The sequence below is a fragment of the Solanum stenotomum genome, chromosome 1, assembly GCF_019186545.1.
Source record: "Solanum stenotomum isolate F172 chromosome 1, ASM1918654v1, whole genome shotgun sequence".
Taxonomy (NCBI): domain Eukaryota; kingdom Viridiplantae; phylum Streptophyta; class Magnoliopsida; order Solanales; family Solanaceae; genus Solanum; species Solanum stenotomum.
Genome location: NC_064282.1, coordinates 93,327,934 through 93,351,791, shown reverse-complemented (window position 1 = coordinate 93,351,791; position 23,858 = coordinate 93,327,934). Strand labels below are relative to the sequence as shown.

General features: G+C 33.0%; 5 protein-coding genes and 1 pseudogene across 6 annotated transcripts in view; 4 read left to right on the top strand and 2 right to left on the bottom strand.

Moving 5' to 3' along the window:
• LOC125871115 (uncharacterized) overlaps positions 1–23,858 on the bottom strand; it is a 367,917-nt gene that overhangs the window by 101,177 nt on the left and 242,882 nt on the right. The gene's annotated exons all lie outside the window — the stretch shown is intronic.
• On the top strand, positions 4,631–5,960 carry LOC125859257 (uncharacterized). Its single transcript, XM_049538955.1, has 4 exons — positions 4,631–4,848; positions 4,950–5,299; positions 5,400–5,747; positions 5,791–5,960. The coding sequence occupies exons 1-4, from the start codon at positions 4,631–4,633 to the stop codon at positions 5,958–5,960; spliced, it is 1,086 nt and encodes a 361-aa protein (XP_049394912.1).
• On the top strand, positions 7,952–8,859 carry LOC125859249 (uncharacterized). The gene is made up of 3 exons (XM_049538946.1): positions 7,952–8,462; positions 8,647–8,759; positions 8,845–8,859. The coding sequence occupies exons 1-3, from the start codon at positions 7,952–7,954 to the stop codon at positions 8,857–8,859; spliced, it is 639 nt and encodes a 212-aa protein (XP_049394903.1).
• LOC125871221 (uncharacterized) lies at positions 8,937–9,696 on the top strand. The gene is made up of 2 exons (XM_049551822.1): positions 8,937–9,143; positions 9,253–9,696. The coding sequence occupies exons 1-2, from the start codon at positions 8,937–8,939 to the stop codon at positions 9,694–9,696; spliced, it is 651 nt and encodes a 216-aa protein (XP_049407779.1).
• LOC125859240 (uncharacterized) lies at positions 10,659–15,299 on the bottom strand. The gene is made up of 12 exons (XM_049538938.1): positions 14,766–15,299; positions 13,819–14,298; positions 13,486–13,578; positions 13,289–13,411; positions 13,076–13,204; positions 12,715–12,795; positions 12,554–12,643; positions 12,245–12,464; positions 12,018–12,153; positions 11,796–11,928; positions 10,969–11,498; positions 10,659–10,884 (listed from the first exon to the last, which is right to left on the bottom strand). The coding sequence occupies exons 1-12, from the start codon at positions 15,297–15,299 to the stop codon at positions 10,659–10,661; spliced, it is 2,775 nt and encodes a 924-aa protein (XP_049394895.1).
• On the top strand, positions 16,307–17,382 carry LOC125859231 (uncharacterized; annotated as a pseudogene).

Sequence of the window (23,858 nt, the reverse complement as noted above, 5' to 3'; positions counted from 1 at the left end):
TATATATATATATATATATATATATATATATATATATACACGCGTTTAAAGATTGGTGGGGGGGACAATTAAAAGTGTCACAAATCGAAAGGTTGTTTACATGTGGAAAAATTCGAATGTTCTCTAATAACAAATAAATTTCCAATATTGGCAAATTGGCGGAAAGAGAAACCACTAGAGACGGTAGAGAGTGGGGACAACTTTATTTTTTTTCTATTGGTTTGATAACTGGCGAAAGTATTGATAACACCCTTAAAGTTGATAAGTATCTAACTATTGAGAGAGAGAAAGAATCGATTAACACGAAAGCATGAATTGAGGATGATTTAATTATGCAGATAATAATTTTAAAAAATATGCATATCTGATGATATCTTCAATAATACACGGTATAAAATATTAAAAATGGTAATGTATGAAATTATTTAAAAATAAAGATAAGGTTAGTATATATGATAGTGATGTATGTCTAATAAAGTAGTTTATCCTTGATGTAGTATGTGTGAACCCAAGTGAACCATAGTTTCTCCTTTTGTTGGTTCAAAGCTTATAACAACTTGTAGACTTAAGTTTTCAACAAATTAGCTTTAAGGCCAGAAGCATTAGAGAAAAAGGTAAAACTTGTCCCTAAGTAGTTGAATAGCTACTTAGAGAACCATAATACCTCTAGTGAATATGTGTTTCCTAGTTTCTATCATCTGGGTGGTAATTGAATTTTAGCTTCTTCTTCAATGTGTCTAAACATCTATTCATATATTCCATAAGTAGCAAAAAAATATTGGCTTGAAGTCCCTAAAAGTCTCAAGGTGAGAAGTTTTAGGGATTGGGATTTTTTAAAAATGTTTGTATGAAATTCAGTAATTTAACATACATGTGTTATACTCTTATACTTTTCTGTTCAACTTAAGTGACACTATTTTTTAGTCTTTCCTAAGAAGAATAACATCTTTCTATAATTAGAAACAATTCAACTTTAAAGTTTTCTTCTATACTTAATAAAATGATTTATAGTCACACAAATATTTAAGGTTAGTTTTAGACCATAAATTTCAAAAGTCTTCCCTTTGTCTTAAACATCCTGTGAAGTCAAATAATGTCACATGAATTAAAACATATAGAGTATTATTTATGAGTTATGACCTTAATGCCATCATACAACTTCTTATTCCTTTAGTCCATTTTTAAAAACACAGTTTAACGACTCTTGGGTGGGTCAGGGGCTGAACAACACCCACAATTCCTATAGTCCATTGGCTTATTAGAATGAGGAATACTACTTTTTGAATTTGAAAACAATATTTTAGACAAAAGGGAACTCAACTTTTGAGTTTTGAGGTTCTTGTGTTGTGTAGAAATGAGAAATGGAAAATTAATCTTATCATGGAGGCAAAAGTACAATTTTTATGCAAATTCTTGGCCCATTAATGGGGTATTGTTGTAAAATTGTGGATGCCATGTGGAGTTAGCATGGTAGAAATGTTTCACTCATGCCAAAGTGTGGTTAACTTGGCAAGCCACACTTTGCCACATGCCCTTGGCCTATAAATAGGTATCAAATTTATATAACAAAATACACAGCAATTTCACTGTCTCTTTGTTTATGTTCAAATACTCTCTCTATTGTTCTTCCTTTTTTCTTTAGTTTTGTTAAGTCAAATATTTTATAACACGTTATCAGCACAAAGTCTCTTATAAGGTATGTTTCGGTGATATAACTATTTTTATTTTCATATTCTAAGCACAAGTATACATTAGAATATTTTCAGTTTATATGTTCTATAAATAATATAAGATGGTAGTAAATTTTATTAATTAATAAAAATAAAACTTCTTATTAAAGAATACTATGTATGATATTCTTAACTTTCAATGGTTAAAAGTTTAGTATTTTAATCTAATTTGATTATTTTTATGATAGTTTTTCATCATGTCAAATTGTCGAAATTGGAGTTCGTGGCACTTGATATTTCTGGCAAAAATTATTTATCATGGGTACTCGATGCTGAAATTCACCTAGACGCTAAAGGTCTTGGTACCACCATTACTGAAGGTAATGCAGCATCTCGTCAGGACAAAGCGAAGGCTATGATTTTTTTTCGTCATCATTTGGATGAAGGATTAAAGGCTAAATATTTGACAGTGAAAGATCCACTGCTAAATGGTGTCCATTTTTAGATTCCTCTTTCGATAAGAGGACACTTTTATGTGAAACAATAGCTAAGAAGGTGTTTCTGTCACGCCTCGAGTCTATACCCTAGGTGGGACTGACACTCAAAAACCATTGCTGGCCCCAAGCGAACCCTTGGCCTGGGTTACTTAACTCAGCGGAAGACTCTAAACATGATTACAATGATCAAATGAACTTTCTCAAATAGCTTCATAATATAACTTAGAATGTTAAAAGAATTAAACATTCAACTTGGCCAAAATGGCAACCCAAGTCTTAACATAAGATAAAATAAGAAGACTAAAGAACTAATAACTGACTGTCTATGAAGCCTCTAAACCAACTGAGATGGATGTTGGGACAAACCCCACAACATCCTAATTAACTATACTAGAAAACAAATAAAGGAGTCCTTCGAATGCAAGAAGGCTCACCACAAACTCCGAGTGCTCAAGCTAGATCAACGAGGTGCTGGATGCTGATCCTGGTTACCTGCGTCTACATCATAAGACGATGCAGGCCAACTGACATCAGTACATTGAATGTACGAGTATGCGAGTTGGAATGCTAAACACAACTTAGGCTTGAAAGGAATCTGAAAGAAATACTTACCTTGACTTTTCTCAACTCATGAATACTTAACTCAAAATAAAGCAATGAAATACATGCAATATATGAAAAGCTTTGTAAAACAGTAAAAGCAACTTAGTTCGTTAAAGAAATGCAATAACAAACCCAACTTTACTCATATAATAAAGTAATATAGTTTCTGTGGGAGATTCTCTAACCGACAACCACCACTATGAGCCTAAGTGGTGATACATCGTCTTGCCCACGCTGCCAGAACTGTCCTATACTGTGCCGTCATATAGAACACTTAACTTAGTGGATCCACTAGCTTAATTTATGTGATCATCTAAAAAGTATGACCCATTAATACTCATGATGGCTACATGGTTTATGGAGACTTGAGTTAATATAAACTCGCATCCCCGTATCAGTGCTCAATACTACTCCCAAAAATATATTTAGCTCATATGTTTTTAAAACAACTTCTTTCTTTGGTTTGAGATAATTACTCAAAACTTAGCTTAAAAGCTCACTTGGAATCGATGTTCCCTTTTCTTGCTCAAATGTGAAAACATTTATAAACTCTTTGGGGAATACTTAGTTCCCTTATAACTTTTTGAGAAGTGAACTCAACTCTTTACTCTTTGCTTAACTTGAAACTTAAGTCTTAAAACAAAGTTAAAACGTTTGTTAAAGACTTTTGAAAACTTTAAAAACTTTGCTTGACTTGCTTCTTAACTTCTAGACTTGACTCTTAACTTCTTGACTTTGATCCTAACTTTCCTTGAATTGGATTATGGATTCAAGGTTCATGATCTCATGTTTATGAATGATGTCATGATGTTTAGAGTGTTGGAATCAACTTAGAATCATAGGTACATTGCTAGGGAACAAGTACTAAAAGGTGGGGAACGAATGGGGAGAACTGGCGTCCTTGGCGCTCTGAGAGGCGTGGGGCGCCAACCCTCAAACTTCAGAGAACATGTTGGGGCACTCTGGCTGGCGCATCGCCCCAAGGGGTAAATGTCAGAGACCCTTTTGGGACGCGTTGGTTGGCGCGACGCCCCACCCCTTTCCCCAGGTGTTTGACGACTTTTCTTGCTCGTTTTTCACCTCTAAACTTCAATGGTTCTTTCCCCAAACACTTAGAATCATTAATACCCTCAATATACAATAGATTCAACTCGAAATTACACTCGGAAACATGAATCGAATCATCAAGAAACTTCAACAACACAACCCACAAGAATTCAACGAAACTTTCAACAATGTTCATCAATAACTCAATTTCTAAACTTTCAAAGACTTAAATTCGCTGAATTAAATCATGTTTGATGCGTGGGTGAACTAAACCAACACTATGTAGTCTCACATAACGTGTAGGGATCACCCTCGACGAAATCCACATGCAAAGCTCGAACGTTTCTTGGCGATTCTTGATTTCTCTTCTCTTTTCTCCTCCTTTCTCTTTTCTCCATGCCCTAGCTTGAACTCTAACTTTTGTAGACTGACCAAAAATCTTGTTTTACCCCAATTAACTCCTAAAAACGAATTAGAATAATTAGGTAAGGAAAAGACTAATTTACCCTTCCAAAACCCGTATTAGTTCCTTAATCCAACATACCAACTTCCAAAGGGAATAACTTACTCATACAAACTCGGAATCGCGCAAACTTGGCGGTATTGGAAAGACCCCAGTCCCAGTACTGAAAGACGTGACTTCAGGAGTGGATTTCGGAAGGAAAGACTTCATTTACTTCCTGCAAATTGCTTATGTAAGAACTAGTAGAAAGAAAGGGGCGTTCTGCCACTTGACTGTAAGGAAAGGAATTTGGAAAAAAAAAAATAAGTAATTTCGTATATAAAGATATGGGTTTCCGGGCTTAGATCGAAATGGAATCCCCAAAAACCGAGGCTGGAGTATTAGACTTGTTCTGCTTCGATAGAGGCACTGTAACCGTAAGTGGAATAACAATCATTCGGCCGATTGCTCTTATCCTTCCTTCGCTGACACAGAAGAGAGAGAGCACTCCCCAAGCCATTCTAAGAGATTTCCAACCATATCTGGAACTATACCTGACTCATCCTGAGCTGAGTTATGGTCGTTTGAAGTTGACTAAAAACTCACTTTTAACTTAAAATTTTCAGATTTCCTTGTACTTTCCAAAAATTACTATTTCCAGATTTTAAATTTCTTTCTAGTTCTTTCTAGTTGCAAGATGTTTCAGTTTCCAAGAGAATTGTGTCCTGAATACGAAGGGATTGAAGATGCACATTACGCGTATAGAGTGAGGGATCGATTGAGAAAGCAAGTTCTCGTTCCTTTACGTGCTGCATTAGAGTTGCCAAAGGTTTATACAGAGAGAAAAGATTATGGTTCGATACCTTACAATAGAGTAGCATCAGTTGCTATGAAGACATACAAAGAAAAATTCATGAAATATGATGAGGACAGATTTACAGAGTATCTTGAGAAAGTGAAACAGGGGAAGGCTAAGATTGCTACTGGTGCATTGCTGCCTCATCAGATAATCGGAGCACTAAACGACACAGATGATGGAGGTCAAGTTGCTGAATTATAATGGAAGAGAATAGTTGATGACTTGTCGAAAAAGGGGAAGTTGAAAAATTGTCTTGCTATTTGTGATGTACCGTATGACAGGTACTCCAATGGAGGTGTCCGTGGCATTAGGAGTCCTCGTTTCGGAGTTGAGTGTAGAGCCATGGAAAGGAAAGCTTATAACGTTCAGTAACAACCCGACCCTTCAAATAGTCGAAGGGGAGAGTTTGATTTCTAAAGTCGAGTTTGTGAGAAAAATGGAATGGGGAATGAATACTGATTTTCAAAAGGTGTTTGATCTAATACTAAAAGTGGTTGTTGAAGGGAGTTTAAAAGAGGATGAAATGATCAAAAAAGTGTTTGTATTCAGTGACATGGAATTTGATCAAGCCTCGACGAATCCATGGGAAACGGATTATGAGACGATTGTTAGGAAATTTAAGATGAATGGTTACGAAAATCGTGTACCTGAGATTGTGTTTTGGAATTTTAGAAATTCGAGAGCTACCAGTGAAAGCAAACCAGAAAGGAGTTGCACTTGTGAGTGGTTTTTCGAAGAATTTGCTTACGTTGTTTATGGAAGAAAGGGATTTTAATCCTGAAGATATAATGGAAGCAACAATTTCTGGTGAAGAATATCAAAAGCTAGTTGTGGTTGATTGATCAATGAAAAATTTGTGATTAAATTGGACATTTTGTTGATATTATCGTGACATTGTTGACAATAGTACTTGAATTTCTTTGTATAGAATGATTATAACTTTTTGTATTTCCTCCATTTCATTGTTAAATATATGGCCTACTTGTTATAACTTATGAACAAAATAAGGTTAGTCAATCCGATAAGACTTGTGAATAATTTAATAAGACTCTCAAATGGTTAACTTTTATCTTTTTTTATAGGCATATTATTTAGAGAAAATTTTACATATAGCAAATAAAAAATTGCTAATTGTATGCTATAGCAAACTTGGTAAAATTGCAGTCCGTAGCAAAATTATAGTTTGCTATAGACTTTTCTTTCTGTATATTCGCTTGTCAATTTTTATTTTTTTTATACATTTTGATAGTTTTAAAAAGAAAAGGGCGTTAATTTCGGTTAGAAAAAAAAGGAAAAAAATCACTGAAGTCACGCACGTTCTGTTCCATTCGAATTCCCTTCCTTCTTCGTCGTCTTCAACAGTAAGAACTCCACTGTAACTCAATTCAGAAAATTGATCAAGCAATTGACGGTACTACACAAAAAATCGAGATCATTGGACTGTAGAGATAGCAATAGGAGGTAATTTCATGACGAAAACATACTCTGATTTTGCTTTTTTAGGTCGAAGATGGTGTTCAACATGTATTCAAAATCAGATTTCCTTTTTAACTATCATCAATTTAAGTTGAATGTATATTGAGAGGTGTATATTTTGTTCGAAATAGAGTTTAACAATCTACAATAATTTGTGATCTGGAAATTTGTGATCTGGAAATTTTCTGGATGAACTTGTTGATTATTTTGAATTTGTGATCGGAGATTCGCTCATTTCACAGTAATATTTGTGTTCGAATTTGTATATTTGCTTAGAGTTTATACGTATAGGTTTTCAGATATGATTCAGTAAGATATGTATAATACATATATGAAACTATTATATGTATGTTTTATACAGTTATCTTCATCATAACACTGCACTTGTATGAAATTATATAATTGTGTATAAAGTTATAATTTGTGTATATAATTGTTTATATATAAATGTATATGCTGAATGTGTATATAAACGTTTATATGAGTATGTAATTGGAATATGTATATATGTGAATAACTGAAGTTGCTAGAATTTGTATAAATATACATTATGTTTGTTGTTGAAATTCTTAATAGTATAAATGTATATGTATATATAACTTTTTTTTTATACAGAAATTTTGAAAAATGGCTTCATTAGCTATTTTGGTTATGCATTCCGGTAGATGGGACAATGACAATTGTTACGTTGACTATACAATTGAGGGGGTGATTTTTAAAGAAAGTTCATCGTATAGGGAGTTGTATAATGTTATTGCAATGCAACTCGGTGTTGATACAAATTTGATTAAGCTGAAACTTTAGTATAGGGTTAAAGAAAGCAAAACGCCAATGTTGATTCACAATGACATGGGTGTTAGAGTGTATATCATGCTTAAAAAGTCTGCAGATGACTTCAACAAGTATCCAATTTGTATAAGCAAAATGGATAATAGTAGCAATATCACTGAACTGTGTGAAAGTTCAAATCAAGAGAATGATATGGTTACATCAATTTGTAATGATGGTATTGCTGATTTTGAGACTATGCATATGTCAATTGGTGAATTGGTAGAGCCGCTTTGTGTCTTGGGGTCAGGGAGCTGCGATGGAGTCATTTCAGATCCTTGTAATAAGTACGTGGAGATTGACCAAGTGTATAAGAACAAAGCCACTTTGAAATCTGTGATGCAAAATTATGCAATTGAAAATAGATTTCAATATAGAACTGTGAGGTCAAATGCAATCAGGTAACTAGTTTATACAACAAATACATTAGTGTATATGGTGTTTTAGTTATTTGTATATTGATATGTTGTCCTGTATTTGCTGATGTAGTTATACGCTGGAATGTATTTCTGATGAATGTGAGTGGTTGATGAAAGCATCAAATATCAGCAAGTCTGGAATGTTTAGGATCCGAGCATTTAATACAGATCATACTTGTCCTTTGAAGGATAAAGTGTATTCACAAAAACATGCAACAAGCAAGTTGATTGGTGGGATCGTTAAGCCTAAGTTTGTTGATCACAAGAGAAAATATACACCTTCTGATATTAGGAGTGATGTAAAGATATATTTGGGAGTTGATGTAAATTACTCATTGGCTTGGAGGGCTAAAGAAAAGGCTCTGATTTCATTGAGGGGCACCACAGCTGCATCTTACAGCAAACTTCCAGCATACTTGTATATGATGGATATTACATATCCAGGCTCGCATATACGTCTAAAGAAAATAGACAAAAATGAATTCTTGTATCTTTTTGTTGCATTGAATAATTGTATACAAGGCTTTGATCATTGCAGGCCTGTCATAGTTGTTGATGGAAGTCACCTAAGAGGACCGTATAATGGAACATTTGTGGCTGCAAGCACAATGGATGGAGCAGGTATGTTTCATTGTGTTTTTGAATGTATATTTTTGATTTTATGTTAATTTGTATGTAAATAAACATGTAGGACATATTTTCCCACTGGCCTATGGTATCATTGATTAAGAAAATGACGCATCTTGGTCTTGGTTTTTTGTACAACTAAGAGAGGCTTATGGGGAAAGGAGTAATATGTGTGTAGTCTCCGATAGAAATGAGAGCATCATAAAGGCAGTCACAAAAGTGTATAAAAACGTGCCACATTATGCTTGTATGTGGCACTTGTGGTGTAATGTAGAGAAGAAATTTAGGAAGGTATCAAAGGAGCTAAGTCCTGTGTTTTATAATATGGCAAAGACTTGCAGTAAAGTTGAGTTTGATAGGTTGATGGATACTGTAGAAAAGGTTGATGTAGGTGTCAAAGAGTATTTGGAGCTAGCTGGATATGATAAGTGGTCAAGGTGTCATGCAGAAACTCATCGGGGATGGGCTATGACGTCTAACATTGCAGAGAGTATAAATGCTGCATTAGTGTCTGCACGTGAATTACCAATTTTTAATTTTCTAGAAGAGGTTAGACTGATGTTTGGGAGATGGAATCATGACAACAAACACGAGGCAGCCTGCACATTTACTCCGTTGATTGGAAAATTTCAGAAGATACTGATCGAAAATGAAGCAATGAGCACACGAATGAGGGTATGTTTTATGTATATGTAGTGTTAATTAATCAGTTATGCACACAGATAGAATATATATACAATTGCATAGACTTATACATATAAATAAATCTATTTGTATGAAACAGGTTGTGCCGTCAACTGAATATATATACAATGTGACTGATGATGGTAGGAGTTTTGTGGTATGTTTGAAGAATAAAACATGCAGTTGTGGAAGGTTTCAATACGAAGAAATACCATGTGAACATGCTTGGACTGTACTAAAGCGGAAAAGTCTAGTGGCTGATGGATATTGCTCAGATTTGTATAAACCAAAGACGGTTTTGAAGATTTATGAGATACCAATTTATCCATTGCCTGATGTAGCAGAATGGGTGATACCTGAATACATAATGTATGATGAAGTCCGGCCTCCAAAATTCAAAAGACCTCCAGGAAGGCCAAAAAATAAACCCCGTTCAAAAACAAAACGTGAATTGCTTGGTCTCAAAGGGAAGCATACGTGTAGCACATGTGGAGTTGCAGGTCACAATAGGCGTTCATGCAGAAACAGACCTCAAGAAGTTTAATAAGCTCTTTCGATTATATTTGAGTGTAAAATTCGATTTTATAGATACTTGAATGTTATTCTGAACTGGAATGTTGATGATGGAATAAAATTGTTATGTCCTATTAATTGTGATCTTTTTTATCTTCATTTTGTATTCATGCTCTTGTATATAATATGAATTATCGTTGGCGTATATATTGTACATCATATACATAAATTCTATATGTATAAGTTAAATTGAACGTTTTATTATATTTGTATAAGCTGGATATTGAACATTGTATTCTATTTGTATTAGTTATATTGATTTTCCCTTTTTGAAACAGAAAATGTATATTCATAATGAATTAAGGGAATTAAAGATTGTATAAACTTTCGACATTTATACAGTTAATCTGTAAATAGATGTTGTTAGTTAAGTGGTTTGTATACTTATACTTTATGAACATCCTATAAGCCTAACAATGTAGATGTATATATTCAACTTAAATGTACTCTTAGGTTTATACTGTTAGTGTATAAACAAACATTGTATAAGTTGATTTGTATAATTAAACTTTATGAACAAATTGTATAATCCTAACAAATGTATATTTATACACTCAATATAAAACATGATTATACAGTCCAATGACCCACAAACCACAACTTCAGTTTATCATTGTGATATGTATAAATGTAAGTTTTATCTTTCCCTTTTTTTTTACTTGACACAACAATAAGTGTATACATATACACAACATAAAAGATACACATAGATTTATACAGTTAATGTATAAATATACATTATATAATTTAGTTTGTATAATTATTAAAGTGTTAAACTGCATATATAATGAAATTAACAAAAACAAGTAAGTAAAAGACTTAATCGATCAAATGAGTATATTACAATCAAAAAACTGAAAGTTCAAAACAGTAAAGGTTGTTATGCATGTCATTTGCATATTCAAAAAAAAAAACCAGAAATTTAGTACTGTTCTAATTAATTGTGATCTTTTCACTACTATCACAATCCCTATGAATCCTGGTTGGCCTTTCTGGTGCCTCACTGTCATTAGTGGCATCGGCTTGGATCTTTTGCACCCCATAGTTCCAAAATAAAGAAGCATATTGAATACATGTGAACTCTGAATCGAAGGAATTTGGAACCACATTTCCATTACTGATATGGTCTGCATAAGCAGCAACATATAGTCCACAATCGCTGAAAATAAAACACATCCAATTTTATGGTCAGTATAAAATTAACAATAACTATTTGAATAAAAATAACCATAATAAAACTTACAGGCTTCCTGCATCTTGTTGTGGTATATCATTGACATAAATCATTTCAAAAGAGTCACATTCAGAGTGGGACTTGTACTTTGGGTGTGAAGATATGTCAATGCCTTTCTTCCCATAAAAATCAGACTTAGATAAATACATGGGAACAAGTTGTGCATATTTCTTGATCTCATTCTCAACTGACGAATCGTGTAGGGCACCACCCCTAAGAGAATCATAGATCTGTATAGATCTATCATTAATAGACACAACGATCAAAATCCAATGAAAGATCTCCTTGATGTTAACAGGAATGAGGATGTTATCAACTGTATGCCAAGGTCTAGCAACATGCATTCTGTATCCGTTAATATACTCAATAATCGACTCCTCTGTACTTTCCTTGTTAATATTACTTTCAAAATTATAATAAGCATCCCAGACATTGGTAATCAGATTACTGAAATTGCAATCGACAGTGATAAAACTGAATGCATTGGTGTCGGAGTACTTGGCTCTTTTGCGTATATAATACAAAATGACATCTACGTGCTGTAAAAATAAGAAGATATAAATTATACATTTATACAACCACAATTTTATAAGCAACCAGTATAAGACATGAATCAACACAACAATAAGACAATGTAAAAATAATGATTATACAGTACAATGACCCACAAACAACAAACTCAGATTTATCAAAACAGTAAAGGTTGTTATGTATGAATCAGCACAAAAAATCTATAGAGAAACAGTAAATGTATATAACACAAATAACATTATATAAAAAGTTCATTTATACAGAACATGTCAACTGTATAATGAAATAAATAATGTAAAGCTTACCGAGTCATCAAGCAATTGATTTTTGTATGCAAGCCTATAGAACCAGTTCTTGTTTTGGACTGTGACAATTCCAAAATGAAACCACATTTGTAAGACAGACTTGTTCTTTTTGTATCGCTCTTTTTTGCCATTCCTAACAAAATAACAATAAAAAGACAAATTTATACAAATATACACATATAAAATTAAATCTCTATATTTAACAATTACTAAATGATTTACTTTGTGTTGTGTCTAACAAGCAGCCCTTCATTTAACCATTTCCAGAAATGAATATACAGAGTTGTACGCTCCAAATCAGACATTGCAACAAATGGATGTTTCAAATCAAACGAGAAATGGAACCTTGATGAACTACCTGAAATGTATAAAGACATAAATAATCTGTATAAGACTTAACATTTATTGATATATATATATTACTATGTAAACAGTTAATTTTGTTGTACCAGACTCTGAACCGAATGATGTCACATAAGGCGATGTGTTGAATGGGCCTGGACGCCTTTCCCTATGAATTGGTAATGGTGTATGCGCGTCCACAGCTAACAAAGGATGTAACACCATGCTTCTTTCTGGATTAATGTTTGATCCTGCTTTGTTTGTATCTGAAAATTCTTCTTTTTCCATCTTTTCAGTTTGATCGTGTATAACATTCAACAAATCCTGCTGTTATATAACAATAAACAAAATATATGACAAGAACATACAATTGATCCGATTATATACAATTATAAAGTAATATGACAAGAACATACAAAAGATGAATTGTTGAAGTCTGTTTGATCATCCATGAATTGAGATCCCTCTTTGACCACTTCAATTGGAACATCTTCACAATTCTCCTTCTATGTATAAAAGTATAAACATATATTTATATATTACAAAATTACAAAAAAAGCTATTGAAGAATTCAAACCTCAGAATTGTTTTGAACCTCAAAAATATTGGAAGTGTTCTGAACCTTAAAATTGATTGGAACTCCAGAATTGTTGTGACCCTGCAACAAATATAACTTTGTATATTAGTAATAATTATTTCAACATTATTATACAGTTTGTTACAAATTGAATATTGCTATTAAATTATACAATAGATAATTATACATTTGGACAGTTACTTAGTTGTATATGTATAATAATAATATCTTTACACATACATGTACATGTATATGTATATGTATTTTTATTGTTTGGAAACATTTTAACTCTATATGTATGTTAGTTTATTTGTATATAACAATTGATAATGTTGTTTATAACACAAAAGAAATAAATTACCTGTGGCTCGGGATTACTGAATTGTTGAACTAAAGGGCTAAATGCTGACTGTCCAGCTGGAGAGTGTAATTTTGACTGGTGAATACTAACATCTGGAGTAGATGATGGGACTGATACTCGAACAACCTTCTGCAGATTTTTTAAGAAAATATACATTATATACAAAAGACCATAAAAGTTTAAATAAGGAACAAGATAAAATAGGTATAATACCTCTTGATCATTTAGATCATTAAAAACAGATTGACAGTTCAATTCAGAAGGTAAATGTTGAGAAGGTTCTTCGGATTGAACGACATCGACTGGCACTTTATCTGTAACTTCTACACCATCACCCTGAAAGAAAAATATTAAATGTATATTTATCATAATTATGTATAATATATATGTATTGATCTATATTAACAAACCTTATCTTCCGCATTCTTTGATTTGATAGAATCCAACACAACTTTGAAGTTGTTTTCAATGAAGTTCCTTAAATCAGTAAACTGTTTCTCCATCTGAAATTGGACATATATAGATAACTTTAACGCTAAATATACAAATTAAAAATAATTTTAATAAATAAAAACAATTAAAAAATAAATACCGAGAGTTTGAATTGATCAAACTCATCACGCGATATACTGAAATCATGTGACTTGCTGGTAGATGGTATTTCGATAGGAACACTTGATTTAATCTCAACATTTTGCTTAATNAATAATTTTAATAAATAAAAACAATTAAAAAATAAATACCGAGAGTTTGAATTGATCAAACTCATCACGCAATATACTGAAATCATGTGACTTGCTGGTAGATGGTATTTCGATAGGAACACTTGATTTAATCTCAACATTTTGCTTAATGCCTGTATAGGATGGAACATTAGCATGTTTTTTGGCATGCCTCTTTGGAAGTGGTGACTTAGGTCTTTTTGCAACATTGGCACGTCGGGGAGACTTTATTAAACAAGGCTGCTTTGAAATGACCCTAGGTGTTGTCTTCTTCTGAATAGGAGTGACTGTATGCCTTGATTTCTTCTTAGGAGGCGACAAACAACTATCATCTTTTTCTTTTCCCTTGTTATTTATTGGACATGGAGGATCCTGAAAATCATCGTCTGAAGCATTTGCAGCTGCTGTTTCTGTTGGAGATGAATCTGATTGAACATACTCAGGAGGTAATTCAAGAATCTTGAGTTCCATTGGAGTTGGAGTTATATTCTTAAAAACAAGCTGCAAAATATAGACATGTTCATATTGACATATTCATTATACAAAATGTTTACTTAATCAATTGTGAAAACATATATACAGTTTATATATATATATACATTAGACAAACTTATATGTATAATTATACAGTTTATAAGCTTATATATACAAATGAGCTTATGTTTATAAAGTTCACATACTTATAGGTATATTTATACATTGTCAAAAACTTGTATAAATAATAATACATGGAGCAAATTTATACATATAGTTTTCTATAGCACAAACTAATACATATATTTATACATTTGTATATTTATACAGTTATATATGTATACTATATTTATACAGATAATATATTATACATAAGTTTGTACAGTGCGTACCGGATTGTTGTCGTCTCTGAACATGCCCTTAGCAAAATAGCTTAGACGAGGGAAATCTTTTTTTGTCTTCCAGTTAAGTATCCTAGGGATGTGATGAGATACCTTAACATCAATTTCCTCATCAAAATTCGAACAACATTCATAAAACCACACTTGCAAAGCAAGTGGGAAACCATACAACCTGAAATACTTCCCATCGTGTTTGATCTTAGTGTGCAAATGCAGAATCAGCAGGTCAAAAGCCTTTTTACCCCATGGGTAGTCAATGTATCTGCCCGATTCAACCAAATCAAAGTCTTTCCTATCAATAACAGTACTGGTTGGTTCTTCCGAAAGGATGAATGAATGTATATAAAACAATATAGCAAACTTCATCGCATCATCATCATTATCCCCCCAAACCTTATTATCAAACTTTTCAACCAACTGACTCTTGGTGATGGCTTTTTCGACTCCAAAATACTGAAGAATCATTCTGTTTGGTTCTTCGGTATTAAAGACAAAATCCTTCTCATTGTCTGAACATTTTAACCCAGTTATTATAGCAAAGTCATGAATGGTGAATCGCAAAGTGGTGCCATTCACATGTATCAGGATTGCATCTTTTGAGCTACCCTCAATTTCTCTCAAAAACATGCACCNTAGGGAACAAGTACTAAAAGGTGGGGAACGAATGGGGAGAACTGGCGTCCTTGGCGCTCTGAGAGGCGTGGGGCGCCAGCCCTCAAACTTCAGAGAACATGTTGGGGCACTCTGGCTGGCGCATCGCCCTAAGGGGTAAATGTCAGAGACCCTTTTGGGGCGCGTTGGCTGGCGCGACGCCCCACCCCTTTTCCCAGGTGTTTGACGACTTTTCTTGCTCGTTTTTCACCTCTAAACCCTCTAAACTTCAATGGTTCTTTCCCCCAAACACTTAGAATCATTAATACCCTCAATATACAATAGATTCAACTCGAAATTACACCCGAAAACATGAATCAAATCATCAAGAAACTTCAACAACACAACTTACAAGAATTCAACGAAACTTTCAACAATGTTCATCAATTACTCAATTTCTAAACTCTCAAAGACTTAAATTCGCTGAATTAAATCATGTTTGGTGTGTGGGTGAACTAACCCAACACTATGTAGTCTCACATACCGTGTAGGGATCACCCTTGACGAAATCCACACGCAAAGCTCGAACGTTTCTTGGCGATTCTTGATTTCTCTTCTCTTTTCTCCTCCTTTCTCTTTTCTCCAAGCCCTAGCATGAACTCTAACTTTTCTAGACTGACCATTAATGTTGTTTTACCCCAATTAACTCCTAAAAATGAATTAGAATAATTAGGTAAGGAAAAGACTAATTTACCCTTCCAAAACCTGGATTAGTTCCTTAATCCAACATACCAACTTCCAAAGGGAATAACTTACTCATACAAACTCGGAATCGCGCAAACTTGGCGGCGTTGGAAAGACCATTCTAAGAGATTTTTTCCAACCATATCTGGAACTATATCTGACTCATCCTGAGCTGAGTTATGGTCGTTTGAAGTTGACCAAAAACTCACTTTAACTTAAAATTTTCAGATTTCCTTATACTTTCCAAAAATGACTATTACCAGATTTTAAATTTCTTTCTAGTTCTTTGTAGTTGCGAGATGTTACAGTTTCCAAGAGAATTGTGTCCTGAATACGAAGGGATTGAAGTTGCACATTACGCGCATAGAGTGAGGGATCGATTGAGGAAGCAAGTTCTCGTTCCTTTACGTGCTGCATTAGAGTTGCCAGAGGTTTATATAGGGCGAAAAGATTGGGGTTCGATACCTTACAATAGAGTAGCATCAGTTGCTATGAAGATATACAAAGAAAAATTCATGAAATATGATGAGGACAGATTTAAAGAGTATCTTGAGAAAGTGAAACATGGGAAGGCTAAGATTGTTGCTGGTGCATTGCTGCCTCATCAGATAATCGGAGCACTAAACGACACAGATGATGGAGGTCAAGTTGCTGAATTGCAATGGAAGAGAATAGTTGATGACTTGTCGAAAAAGGGGAAGTTGAAAAATTGTCTTGCTATTTGTGATGTATCTGGTAGTATGACGGGTACTCCAATGGAAGTGTCCGTGGCATTAGGAGTCCTCGTTTCGGAGCTGAGTGTAGAGCCATGGAAAGGTAAGCTGATAAGCTTCAGTAACAACCCGACCCTTCAAATAGTCGAAGGGGAGAGTTTGATTTCTAAAGTCGAGTTTGTGAGAAAAATGGAATGGGGAATGAATACTGATTTTCAAAAGGTGTTTGATCTAATACTAAAAGTGGATGTTGAAGGGAGTTTAAAAGAGGATGAAATGATCAAAAAAATGTTTGTATTCAGTGACATGGAGTTTGATCAAGCCTCGAGGAATCCATGGGAAACAGATTATGAGACGATTGTTAGGAAATTTAAGATGAATGGTTACGAAAATCGTGTACCTGAGATTGTGTTTTGGAATTTTAGAAATTCGAGAGCTACCAGTGAAAGCAAACCAGAAAGGAGTTGCACTTGTGAGTGGTTTTTCGAAGAATTTGCTTACGTTGTTTATGGAAGAAAGGGACTTTAATCCTGAAGATATAATGGAAGCAGCAATTTCTGGTGAAGAATATCAAAAGCTAGTTGTGGTTGATTGATCAATGAAAAATTTGTGATTAAATTGGACATTTTGTTGATATTATCGTGACATTGTTGACAATAGTACTTGAATTTCTTTGTATAGAATGATTATAACTTTTTGTATTTCCTCCATTTCATTGTGAAATATATGGCCTACTTGTTATAACTTATGAACAAAATAAGGTTAGTCAATTCGATAAGACTTGTGAATAATTTAATAAGACTCTCAAATGGTTAACTTTTATCTTTTTTTATAGGCATATTATTTAAACATTGCACTTATTAACTTGGTCCAAAGGACATAACTAGAAATTCATAATATTCATATCGAGTACTAAACGATGTTTTAGGGATGTCTAGAGCCCTAATTTTNTTCTTTCTGTATATTCGCTTGTCAATTTTTATTTTTTTTATACATTTTGATAGTTTTAAAAAGAAAAGGGCGTTAATTTCGGTTAGAAAAAAAAGGAAAAAAATCACTGAAGTCACGCACGTTCTGTTCCATTCGAATTCCCTTCCTTCTTCGTCGTCTTCAACAGTAAGAACTCCACTGTAACTCAATTCAGAAAATTGATCAAGCAATTGACGGTACTACACAAAAAATCGAGATCATTGGACTGTAGAGATAGCAATAGGAGGTAATTTCATGACGAAAACATACTCTGATTTTGCTTTTTTAGGTCGAAGATGGTGTTCAACATGTATTCAAAATCAGATTTCCTTTTTAACTATCATCAATTTAAGTTGAATGTATATTGAGAGGTGTATATTTTGTTCGAAATAGAGTTTAACAATCTACAATAATTTGTGATCTGGAAATTTGTGATCTGGAAATTTTCTGGATGAACTTGTTGATTATTTTGAATTTGTGNTCTTCTGTATAATTAGTTGTTTTTTCTTTCCTTTTTTTACTTGACCCAGCAGCAGACTGATCTTTCTTACCTCCCTCCACAATTTTGATGTTGGATTGCTTCGATTTCGCACTCATTCCCTCCAATCTGATTGGGTTATTTTTCAATTTGGATTTGATCTCTTGCATTGTGTTGGATTTGGACATTGAACCTGAAACCTCCCCAAAATCCTGAGTTAAACCCAAGGAAAAAGATGGGCGTTCAACACTATTTTCGACATGCAAGGGTATACCTCTTGTGAATCTTTTAGATGGAGATTGGGCATCCATTGTTTGAAGGAAAACACTGTATGGATTATGAACTGATGTGAAAAATAGCTTGAAAAAATTGAAAAAAAATAGACAAAAATTAAAAGTAATCGATTGAGATAAGTTTTGGCGGTACCTGAAATTTTTGAATGGATTTTGAAACCGCGATGCTGGTGGAGATTTGAAATTTCAAACTAATTTTGGGGAGAAAATTTGGGAGAAATTGAAGGAAAAAAGAGATATCAACAAGAAGAAGATATTGTATAAAAGGAAGAGAATAACGTGAATTTTTTTTTTTTACTTATACAATTCGGTGGGGCCATTAAATAGCAAACTGACGGAAACTTTGCTCCTTAAAGGAAATAAATGAAACGGTAGCTACTGTATTTATTTTACATTAAAAGTTTGCCATTATGTACAATTATCCCTATTATTTAAACATTACACTTATTAACTTGGTCCAAAGGACATAACTAGAAATTCATTATATTCATATCGAGTACTAAACGATGTTTTAGGGATGTCTAGAGCCCTAATTTTCAACCAAGTGGTATTCAGATTTCAAAACAATCTTAGAGAAGATTGTGGCACCTTATAACTAGTCAAAATGATCATCAATGCATGCCGAAAGATACTTATTCTTAATGGTCACCTTGTTCAAGTGTCAGTAATCAATTTATTACGTATTGTCTACAAGATATTAGTATCTTAAAGAGAGATACTCAGTCTACTAAAATCGTTTGCGCAATAGATTTTGTAATTAGTACGTTAACTCTTTTAACTGTGTTGGTGCTATCCTGTTAAATAAAGTGATAGTTAATCAATACTATGGATAAATTATATAGCAAAAGACTCAATATATTGAGAAGATTTCATATCTAAAATTTGAGACTATTTAGAGGAGATTTTGAGTTGGTCGGAATTGATTATTCAATGTTTACTTCATGTATGGCTAAATTACATTCAGTTTTGAGTGTATTATAATATATAGTCAGTGTATACTTCATGTACATTTAAACTATATTTAGCTTTTTGAGTGTATCAGAATGTATAGTCAGTGTATATTTCATGTATAAGTAAGTTATATTCAACCTTTTGAGTGTATCATAATGTATAGTAAGTGTATATCTCATGTATAAGTAAGTTATATTCAACTTTTCGAGTGTATCATAATGTATAGTCAGTGTATATCTCATGTATAAGTAAGTTATATCAACTTTTCAAATGTATAGTCATTATATATTTTCTCTGTCTTTTGGCTATTTTTAAATGTAAATAAAAATATAATTATATTTATCATAAGTAATTTATATATTTGAAACTATTTTTTTATATACGATAAAAATTAAAGGATACACTTCTCCATATGCTATTCATCAGTCTATTAGAGAAAACGAGGTCATAAGTAAAAGATAGGGAAGACTATACATAAATGGATCATAAAATTTAAAATAATTACGAGTTTATATTCGAACCCAAAGTAATTTTTGAAATAACCATTCTCTCATAAATAATTACAACCCATACCCCTATTCATTAAGGCTGATAATTTTTGTTTAACTGATACTAAATAAATATCATATTTTGTATTGGTATCATTAAGACTAATAATTTCGTTTAACTGATGTTTTACTCGAAAATATAAATAAAAGAAAAATGACTTATTTTCAAAAAATCGATTAAACTTATGATTTAAGAGAAATCGAATTTCCAAAAGAACATAGTCGCCACTTAATTTTTTTAGTAAAAATCAAGAAAAAAACTTAAGGTTTTCAAAAGACTTAAAGAGATAAAATCAGTTGAAAACAAAAAGGGTTCGAGTTCAATGTACATTACGAGTTGAAAACAAAAAGGGTTCGAGTTCAATGTACATTACGAGAAGGTGTTAGGCCCTCGAAATGTCCGCTAACTTGCGGTTGACCGGCGATTTGACTAAAATGACTTTGACTAATTTTGAGAAAATAAGAACTAAGTAAAAGACTCATTTTTTAAATTATATTATTAATATTTTATTATTATTATTATTGTCATTTTAATTATCTTAAGGGAAAATGAACTAAAGGGGAATTTTTCTAAAGAGAAATAATAGTGACAAGACGAATAATAAAAATAAAGCTAAGTATAAAATATAAATATTTTAATTTGAATATATAAAGAAAAAAAAGTGAAATGGCTATCTTTGAAAATTTAATTAAATTAAACCATATAATAAATAAAGTTAGTCAAACAACACAATATAAATAATAATAGAGGGAAAAGAAATAATTGGACTTGGACTTTTGGCCCAAACCCAATTAAATTGGCCTTTTGGCCCACCTGTCCTAAGTCTACAACTTTGCCTACAATCATGGTGTCAGCCCATTAGCCCTCTGGACCTGCTGAAATTGTTTAAGGCTTTTGGGCCAATTTTGCATTTGCAAATCATGTGTCTTGATTTTGGGCCTTGCTTCTGCATTTTTCAGAATACGTATCACCATTTGAGCCTGTATGTTGTATATTTTTGACTGTATACCCATTTATAAAACATATATATTGGCCCTTTTGGGTTTTTTTTTTAGACCTTTCCATATGCTTTCAATTTGTAATTCTTCTTTTGATGGACTGACTGACTCAAATGATAAAAATAGAGCCTTTATGGCTCGACTCAGAAATGCAAGAAAGAGAAATTTGTCATGGACTCAAAGGGGGGTTTACATACAACAGAGAAAGAGAAGACGACGTTAGCATACATAGTAAAGAAATAATTAAGACATGACTTTAACTTAAGAGGAGGCAAGATAGAAGATTTAAAACAGAAGAAAACTATTATCGATGTATAGATTTCACAGAGACATAACAATAAGAAATCACATTTTATTAAATTAATTAACAATATAGCATCACTGCCTATTATACTAAGAAAGGCTTCTAACATATTTGCTCCAACAGGCAATATAACACAAATGTAGTAAACAATAACAAACAGAGAGGCATTCTTGACACTAGCTACTGAAATAATACACAATTGTTATTAGCTTTGCTCAAATGAATAACTATATATGTTGACAGTAGACTACTTACAATAAAATCTTCATTCTCAAGTAGAAAAGATAGTAAAATTTGACAACACAACTTGGCACACGGGTTCTTATAAAATCTCATTTTTTTTCTTACACATTATTGAAAAGCAATTAGGCATAACCTGACTTTTTCTTTGCTTCAAAACAGAGGTTACAACCAGGAAAGCTATACTTGGATATTAAACCAAATTTTGGCTCCAATTTTACTCAAAACGCTTAGAGAGATCACATAAGCAAAGACCAATATGCTATCACACATATGCTAGAAACGCTAAACCATTAAACCCAAAACCATGCTAGGCCTAAAATTCAATTTAAGAGGGGATAATGAGCAACTGACATTTAAATGCAACAACCAGGAACTAGATTAGCCTTAAGTTGAACGCATACACATCTTCGAATTAAGATTAAGAAGAATCACAGATTTAGAACTCATCTTGAAGCAACAACCGCTGAAATGGACTCAAAATTATACTCTAACAGGTTATCAACAACTTAAAGCTTGAAACAAATATCGATTATGAAGAAACACAAACATAGACACACAAAAGAACTAAAACGAAAACTACTGATTCATAAAAGACAAGATGGAACAGATAATGATACAAGACAAAACAACAGAATCTCATATTCTTTCAGATAAGCAGAAACTATACCATTTAGATGACTAAATCCTTTTTCTCATTTGACCAAAACTAAAGGACGAGGAAATACGACATAAGAGAAGCAAATCGTGAAGAAATCATGGTTAAGTCAGAAGGGACCGAACATGCTGGCAAATAACGCCAAACCAACTCCAAACAGAATTTATACACAGATATTTACTCATATAGAAAGAAAAGATATTACTAGCTAAAACTCATTAACCAAGTCCTAACATATGGAAACCAAAACAAAGTTAACACATGAACGGGAATGCAATACACAACCCATAACACATCATAAAAAGAACAACATAGGAGAAACGAGATTTAATCGAAAACAAGAAAGGATTTACCTCTTTACGGGCAGCGAATGGAGACGAGGACAAACTTGGAGCGACTTCGATACCAACTTCGAACTTCAGGAATTCGGCAGGTTCCATGCAACCCACAATTGAGGAAAGAAAGTATATGTTTAGGATGTATTTTTCTGATATGAATGAGGTAGCTCGGTGATTTTTTTCTCTGTAGATTATTGCCAAAAAAATAATAATCTCAACCTCTATCTTTCAACCCCCTAACACTAAAGAGGAAAAAAGTACTTATAGGGGATTTCTAGGGTTCCAACCTTGGGGAGAAAACAGACGAAATCCGGATAGGAATTGAACCCATTTCGAAATTCAAACTCCAAAAACCTTTCACAATTCAGGGGAGACACCCTTTTACTAAAATTTCACCCCATTTCGGAAGAGGAAACGGGAGATGGACGCTCTTGATCGACTCTCTCGTCCTTGTGCTTGATGTGGCATCATCTCGCACTAGAGAGGACGAAACATCAGCTGGAATCGCAGAAAAGTTGTACAAGATCATACTAGCCTGAGGAAGGAGATGCGTCCTCTATCTTTGGAGACGTTGGGATCGCTTTCTGTCTATTTGACGTCGTGAATTGTGAGCTGCGTGCTGTGGTCGTTTGACGCGTGAAAGAGAAATATGTGTACAAGGGCTTGGGTTTGCTTTGTACACACGCTGAACTTGTTGTTCTGGGTCACTTTGTTGAGGTAAAAAAATGGATTGGGCCAAGTTAGAGGGGAAATTGGGCTTGGTTTGGAATTGCTGTGAGTATGGTGTTGCTGGAAATTGGCTAATGGGAAAGAAAATGGGCCTGGGTTACTGAAAATTTGAAGAAAGGCCCCAATTTTTGGTCCTTTTAAAAGGGTTAGGGATAAAATTAGATTGGTTAGATTTCGGAGTTTAAGCAATAGCTAAATTTAGTTAAATTAATAAATTCGGCTAAAAACTAAATAAGATGAATTAATGTTAATTAATTAACGAGCTTCTTAATCTTAACAAAATAAAATAATTAACTTAATTGTAAACTAACGATTTAAAATTATAACCAAAACTTAAACTAAACTAATTTTATAAAATACTTACTAAAATTAAAATCTTTTTGAGATGATTTTCAAAATGTTTATAAAATACGATAATTATATATATATATATATATATATATATATATATATATATATATATTACTTAAGAATTTTAAGGATGCTAAAATTACTTGAAAGTAACCTAAAAAAATATTTTGAACTTTATAAAAACCAATTATTTCAAATCATTTGGAATTTGAGAAGCTCAAAAATTAATTTCTATCGGGGAGGGTCAAAATTGGGTGTCAACAACTGTCCCTCATTTTAC

What these genes read in the sequence shown, in the direction of transcription:
- LOC125859257 (XM_049538955.1), top strand. Translation starts at nt 4,631, where the DNA reads ATGGAATCCCCAAAAACCGAGGCTGGAGTATTAGACTTGTTCTGCTTC. An exon ending in CTGAGTTATGGTCGTTTGAA is followed by an intron (nt 4,849 to 4,949) that starts GTTGACTAAAAA and finishes AGTTCTTTCTAG; the next exon opens with TTGCAAGATGTTTCAGTTTC. An exon ending in TAGGAAATTTAAGATGAATG is followed by an intron (nt 5,748 to 5,790) that starts GTTACGAAAATC and finishes TTGGAATTTTAG; the next exon opens with AAATTCGAGAGCTACCAGTG.
- LOC125859249 (XM_049538946.1), top strand. Translation starts at nt 7,952, where the DNA reads ATGAAAGCATCAAATATCAGCAAGTCTGGAATGTTTAGGATCCGAGCA. An exon ending in AAGCACAATGGATGGAGCAG is followed by an intron (nt 8,463 to 8,646) that starts GTATGTTTCATT and finishes ATATGTGTGTAG; the next exon opens with TCTCCGATAGAAATGAGAGC.
- LOC125871221 (XM_049551822.1), top strand. Translation starts at nt 8,937, where the DNA reads ATGACGTCTAACATTGCAGAGAGTATAAATGCTGCATTAGTGTCTGCA. An exon ending in CAATGAGCACACGAATGAGG is followed by an intron (nt 9,144 to 9,252) that starts GTATGTTTTATG and finishes TGTATGAAACAG; the next exon opens with GTTGTGCCGTCAACTGAATA.
- LOC125859240 (XM_049538938.1), bottom strand. Translation starts at nt 15,299, where the DNA reads ATGTTTTTGAGAGAAATTGAGGGTAGCTCAAAAGATGCAATCCTGATA. An exon ending in ATCATTCGGTTCAGAGTCTG is followed by an intron (nt 12,154 to 12,244) that starts GTACAACAAAAT and finishes TATACATTTCAG; the next exon opens with GTAGTTCATCAAGGTTCCAT. An exon ending in ATCAATTGCTTGATGACTCG is followed by an intron (nt 11,499 to 11,795) that starts GTAAGCTTTACA and finishes TTATTTTTACAG; the next exon opens with CACGTAGATGTCATTTTGTA.